This window comes from Sinocyclocheilus grahami, unplaced genomic scaffold (assembly GCF_001515645.1).
Source record: "Sinocyclocheilus grahami isolate Dianchi unplaced genomic scaffold, SAMN03320097.WGS_v1.1 scaffold573.1, whole genome shotgun sequence".
NCBI classification, from domain to species: Eukaryota; Metazoa; Chordata; class Actinopteri; order Cypriniformes; family Cyprinidae; genus Sinocyclocheilus; species Sinocyclocheilus grahami.
This window is the reverse complement of record NW_015505752.1, coordinates 38,232-44,277: the sequence shown is the minus strand read 5'-3', so window position 1 is coordinate 44,277 and position 6,046 is coordinate 38,232. Positions and strand designations below refer to the sequence as shown.

The 6,046-nt window shown below is 34.7% G+C and overlaps 1 protein-coding gene, 1 long non-coding RNA gene and 1 pseudogene across 3 annotated transcripts in view; 2 read left to right on the top strand and 1 right to left on the bottom strand.

Annotated features, from left to right (window-relative positions):
* The window catches only part of LOC107556558 (zinc finger CCHC domain-containing protein 4-like), a 21,040-nt pseudogene extending 16,740 nt beyond the window's left edge, over positions 1-4,300 (bottom strand).
* LOC107556573 (uncharacterized) lies at positions 163-828 on the top strand. Its single transcript, XR_001605295.1, has 4 exons — positions 163-197; positions 281-334; positions 421-474; positions 559-828. It is a non-coding gene; the product is annotated as an uncharacterized lncRNA (long non-coding RNA).
* Positions 4,259-6,046, top strand: part of LOC107556564 (borealin-2-like) — a 3,680-nt gene continuing 1,892 nt past the window's right edge. The window contains exons 1-6 of one of the 2 annotated variants that reach the window (XM_016239703.1): positions 4,259-4,461; positions 4,543-4,674; positions 4,755-4,795; positions 4,894-4,945; positions 5,167-5,237; positions 5,314-5,363. In XM_016239703.1, the coding sequence (XP_016095189.1) occupies positions 4,344-4,461; positions 4,543-4,674; positions 4,755-4,795; positions 4,894-4,945; positions 5,167-5,237; positions 5,314-5,363 (464 nt within the window). In that variant the 5' untranslated portion in view covers positions 4,259-4,343. The remainder of the gene's footprint in view (positions 4,462-4,542; positions 4,675-4,754; positions 4,796-4,893; positions 4,946-5,166; positions 5,238-5,313; positions 5,364-6,046) is intronic. The other variant, XM_016239704.1, reaches the window with a different exon arrangement.

Below are 6,046 nucleotides of genomic sequence, written 5' to 3'. Positions count from 1 at the left end.
TTTATTTATTTTAGGCTATACTATACATTTTTGCAACCAGTTATTGGTGTGATTATTTAGTTGTCAAATAAGGAACAAGGAAGGTTTTTTTGTGCCATTTACACAAAAATTTTTTGTGCCATTTACAGGGAGATATTCTTATTTTTTGTTGTTTTCCAGTACATCTTGTCTTGGGAGCACCCTTTGATTTTACATCTGTAAGTAGTTATCAGTTAAAGTAATTGACCTTTATGATGTAGCAGTTGATATTTAAAGATTTCTCTATGTTTGTGTCTTCCAGTGTGACATTCCCATCATACGGAGATGGTGGACTCCAGATGGTTTTCTCTGAAAGGTACTGGACATTTCCTCCAGCACACCATTACATTTGCACCCCCTTCTGACCAATTTGAAATGAACCAAGATACATGTATATTACAGTGCAGAAACCCTACAAGAGGCCCTTCCAATTGGATAACAGACTACGCTTGTGAGGTATGTCTCAAATCTAACTATCTATCTACATACATTAATAAGAAATATTAAAGTTACATTTTCCTTTAATATTCTGTAATGAAGGCGATCCCAGTAATCTCACAGAAGTTGTGAAATGGCTCCATTAAACAGACATCTGCTCAGGGGGCCAGTGGAAGAGCCTCTTTTCCTTATAATGGAGGAAGAGGACAAGGAAAAGGCCCTCAACAATCTCCTGGAACAGAAGTTTCCAGAGTGCCCTTCATATTTCATCTTGTGCTCAGGGGAGTTATTTTTGTAGGATTGTCATAACAAAATGGGCCCAAGAGTGAATTGTTAATTTTGTAAGTTTTCATGCAGGATTGTCATGACAAAATGGGCTTAATAGTGAATTGTTCATTTTATAAAATTCAATTTAATTATTGTGTACATTTTGATTGTTACTTTTAAAATTATGCTGCTGTTTGTGTGTGTATGTTTTATTGAAATGTTTTCGCATTCATATAGAAAAATGTATGATGCACGTGTTCTTGACTTTGGAGTAAACATTTATTTTGTATCTTGTGATTAAAGTATATTTCATATAAAATGCCCAGAAGTTTCAAACATTATTTTTAATATCAACAGGAAATTACTCGCATAATACAATGCAACGAATAACTGTATATGTCTACAACTAAATTACACAAGATTAATGTTTCTAAAATGCTTAATATGTCATTATAAAATGCATACATAAAGTATGACGTATCGTGTGTACTAAAATCAAATGACCCCTTAAAAACCGTAAGGTGGTGCTACTCTTTAAAAAAATGTAAGCTCCTCCCCTCACTTCCGGTTCTGTGGCTGCGGTTCTGAAACTGCTGGTGCTGCTGGGCTGCAGCTGGATACTATTGCCTGTTTCCTGATTAATGTTTGCATTTATTTGTTTCAAAATACAGCAAAAGCAGTAATATTGTGAAATATTTTTACTATTTAAAATAACTTTTCTATTTGAGTATATTTTAAAGTGTAATTTATTCTGCGATTTCAAAGCTAAACTTTTAGCGTCATTACTATATTTTAAAATGTAATTTATTCTGCGATTTCAAAGCTAAACTTTTAGCATCATTACTCCAGTCACATGATCCTTCAGAAATCCTTCAAATATTCTGATTTGCTGCTCAAAAAAACATTTATTATTATTATGTTGAAAACAGCTGAGTAGAATTGTTTCAGGTTTCTTTGATGGATAGAAAGTTCAGAAGAATAGCATTTATCTGAAATAGAATTTTTTTGTAACATTATAAAGGTCTTTATCGTCACTTTTGATCAATTTAAAGCATCCTTGCTAAATAAAAGTATTAATTTCTATCATTTCCCAAGGAAAAAATATATATACTGACTCCAAGCTTTTGAATGGTATATGTAGCCTATAATGTTACAAAAGCTTTTCATTTCAGATAAATGCTGATCTTTGGATCTTTTTTATTGGATCTTTCTTACTGTTCAAAAAAATGTTGACTGGTAGTGTATGTATGTATGCATGTACGACTGACTTTAATGTGAATTTAATAACAATATTGTAAGTTACTATATTAGGCTATAACATTTTCATTTTACAGAGAGCAAAGAACATTTTCACTTCAGTCTAGCCAGAGTTCAGGCACTCTCAAAAACTCCCATTTAAATCAGCTGTTTACACTGTGAAATGAATATCTTACATTCGTACGCACATCTAAACAGTCAGCGAGCAAGTGAACAAAACACTGCGTTTCAGCGATGACTCATCTGAACGTCTCTGATTGGCCATTGCATTCATAAGCTCAACAGACTCGTGTGTGATTGGTTATAATGCAGCGCTGTACAGACGCGTCTGTCTCTGGCTCAGTGCCACCCAAAGCGCAAACGCAGATTTGAATAGCAGCTGCAATAGCAACTACTCTCTTCTTCTCCTCCTGCCTTGCTCTTTGGCCCGCATCACTCACCGCAGAGCAAGCCTGTTCTTGATAATGCTGCTGTGAAAACGTGGGAAAAAAGCCGACGAGGAAGAAGTTGCGGTGAAGCGATCTTTATATAGGCGGAGCAAAATTCTTCATCGCATTGTGATCTGTCGGCCCCTTAAGTGCGTCGGCCTTAAGTACCAATCCAGCCCTGGGTACAATAATAAATACTATGTTAGTCCTATTTAACCATTTCGTCTGCCCACTGAAAAAAGTTGCAGTCCTTTCTGTCCCGACAAGCAGAACGCGTAAAATCTCCTTCCTTCCTCCTCTCCATTGCCAGTTTTCTCGAACAACAGAGCTGGTCCTGAGAAAAACAGGTATCACTAAAAGTATAATTGATCTCATACCATGTGGACACCGTGGTGCTGTTTTGTCGCTTTCATTTTGAATAATCGCTTCGATTCCACCACTATCCACGACACCATCCAATATTTTCCAGAATATTTGCCAGAAGCCTTAACTTACCTGTGAAAATCAAAACACAAGCTTCTTCTTTTTTTATTGAAATTTCAAAATTACAGAATTCAACAGCAAGTTGACGTATTTCTCACATTAACATATTTTGTAAGTTCAAATTGAAACACTATAAAAAAAAAAAAAAGAACTTAAAAGAGAAAGAAAAAAATTAATGGCCATTAAATTTTTTGGGCTTTTCGATTAAAAAAAAAAAAAACTTTACAGTTTCTAAATAAACTTTAAAGGCTGTTTGAAAATGAGAAAAATTGGATTTCGAGTTACTCCTTTTAGTTTGATGAATATACACTTTTCTTAATAACAAAAACAAATCATTAAATATTTTTCTTTTAGAAAAGGCATATTCATTTGAATGAAGTAAAACGGATGATAAATTAGGATGCAGTTCATTTTAACACTTAGAAATTGTGACATCTCCGACCAAAACAAAGATGAACAGGGACATTCAAAACACAAATGATCGATAGACTCTCTAAATTACAAAAAGAGCAATTGTAATCTATAGCCAGATGAAAACGCTCTAATGTTTCTTTCACAGGATATATTCTGTGAGCAATTTTAAAGTTTTTTAAAGCAGTTTTATTTGTAACACAATACCGACTAAGAACTCCCCACAAATGTTCCCACTCAAATGAAAGAAGGAAACAGCAACACAAACAAATTTAGATGGAGGAGATGAGATATTAGCAAAGAGAGATCAACTGGTTACTGCAGTTATCCTTAATTAAATCAAATTCTTTACTGAAGCCATAAAAAGGGGATGAATGGTACAGCAACAATATTTTAATGGACATTCTGGTTCAAATCATTAAGAAAGAATCTGGATACTGTGAAAAATGTGGTTATATTTTCTTATATTTTAATGATGAGATGAGAATAATGAGAATACAAAATATTTATAAAAAAATAAATTAATAAAAATAATTAATAAAACCACCAGAAAGTTCCTAAACTTTTCTGTCAGCCGAACCGCTTTGATCTAAAATATTTAGATGAAGTACCCACTAAGATTTTAATTGAATCATTTAAATTGAACAACATATTTGTTCACGTATCTTGTTTGTTAAATTAAACAAATAAAATCAATCAAAATTATTTTGCATTTATTTTTTAAGCATTTATATTTTACGTTTTTATGATTTAATTAATTATTTGTTTTTTGGGGGGTTTTTTGCATTCGGTGCGTTTATGTTTTATGATTCAAATAAGCATAATTATTAGCGTTCCATCAACTCAGTTCCCTTAGGAAGCTCCAGGGGTCCGCGAACACTAAGCGCATCCAGTCCGGTAAGTGGCGGTAGTGAACTTTTTAAGTTGGTTTGCCAATCACCACTAAACACAGAAGAAGGTAATTGGTGAGCACCTGCTCCGAGGTTCGTGCTGTTCATAAAAAGAGCTGAAGTTCTGTCTTGTGTTATTATTATTATTAGCATGGCTCCACGAAGAACTAGAAAAGTCAGTCAGGATTCTGAAGGGCAGCACAACTGTGACCAAAAAATTAGACTTACCAAGAGAAAAGAGCTGTTTATACAACAGTTTGAGAAGGAAGGTCAGTCATATATTAGTCAATACATACTCTATCTTGTATACATATAAAAATGAACCCAGTGTTCTGCTTGCACCGGATCAGCTCAGGACCGGATAAATGAAATGGAGGCCAATCTGAACAAATTATTGGCAACTGTAGACCGTGTCTTCACAATAGAGCTGATGAAAATGCCGCAATCCCTCCACACCACGCTGATAAAAGACCTAATGAATGGTACGACGATCACAGAGCCTGTTCGTCCTGTCCTGATGGTTTTATAATTATTAGTATTCATAATCTATAATGTTTTTCAGACGATGACCTGTCTGTGGGAGAGGTCACTATGGCACTCATGGTAAAATAATGATTTTGCTGCTCTGGTGTTCGCTTAAGGTAACCGCACCACTCAAATTGGTTCCAGTGGTTGTTTTCGTTCTTTTTCTTTTCTTTTAGTGTGCGTCTCCAGAAATTCACAAACCCCTATCTCGAAAACCAAGCAAAAAAGGTTTGAGGCAACTTATTAATTCATGCGTTAAATGTAACTTCAATTCTTTTAAGGTTAGCTTTCATTTTTTTTTCTTTTCGTTTTTTTTTAATGCTTTATTAATTCAATGCCACAAGAACATGAGGTATTACATATTCACATTATCAAATTAACATTATTAGCTGCCAGAGGGGGGAAAAAAGGAAGAAAATTACATAAAGTTCAATGCTTTATTCTTTTAGGTTTAAATGCCACAGCAGGCCAACAAAGGTCATCGGGTCAAAACAAGGCTGCTGCAGTGGAAGGCCCAAAGGCACTGATCCTCTATTTGTTTAGTCATCTTTGTGGGTGCCTAATTTCAATTTTACTTATGAGCCTTGTCATCACAGAAACCTGCTAAGGAGACCCTACACAACAGCAAGAGCACTGGAAGCATGAGGTAAACTTTTGTCCTGTTTTGCTTTTCTGACACTTCTGGTCTTAAAAAAAAAAAAAAAAAGAAAAAAAACAGTTACACTTGCAATCTTCGTGACCGCCACAGGAAATTAATCTTAAAATGAAAATATGAAAACAAAAATTCAAAGCAGTTTTTTTCCCTCTTAAAATCAGATGAAGTATAGTAGTTTTTAATGATAATTAAATATCCAAATGCAAAACCTAATAATGTTAAGTCTGAAAAAAAAAAAACTAAAAGCAACTGGGGAATACACGGCTCTCTTTATACAGGGCTGTACAGGCATCTGGTGGTTACACCATGATATTATATATGATTTGCTTTATTTCTCTCACCAGATGTCACCAATCTGCCTTTGATTGCATTCCAAATGCCTTTGCTGTATTTTTAAAGGGGTCATATGATGCTTTTTTTAAAAGATCATTATTTGGTGTAACAGAATATGTTGACATGCTTTAATGTTAAAAAACACATTATTTTTCAAATACTGTACATTATTGTAAGTCCTCTATGCCCCGCCTCTCTCAAACGCTTTGTTTTCTACAAAGTCCCTCCTTCCGACAAGCGCAGTCTGCTCTGATTGGCCAGCTGACCCAGTGCATTGTGATTGGCCGGACACTCGTCGGAAATGTAACACCCCTTACCGTAATCGCGAGCTTCATCTTTCA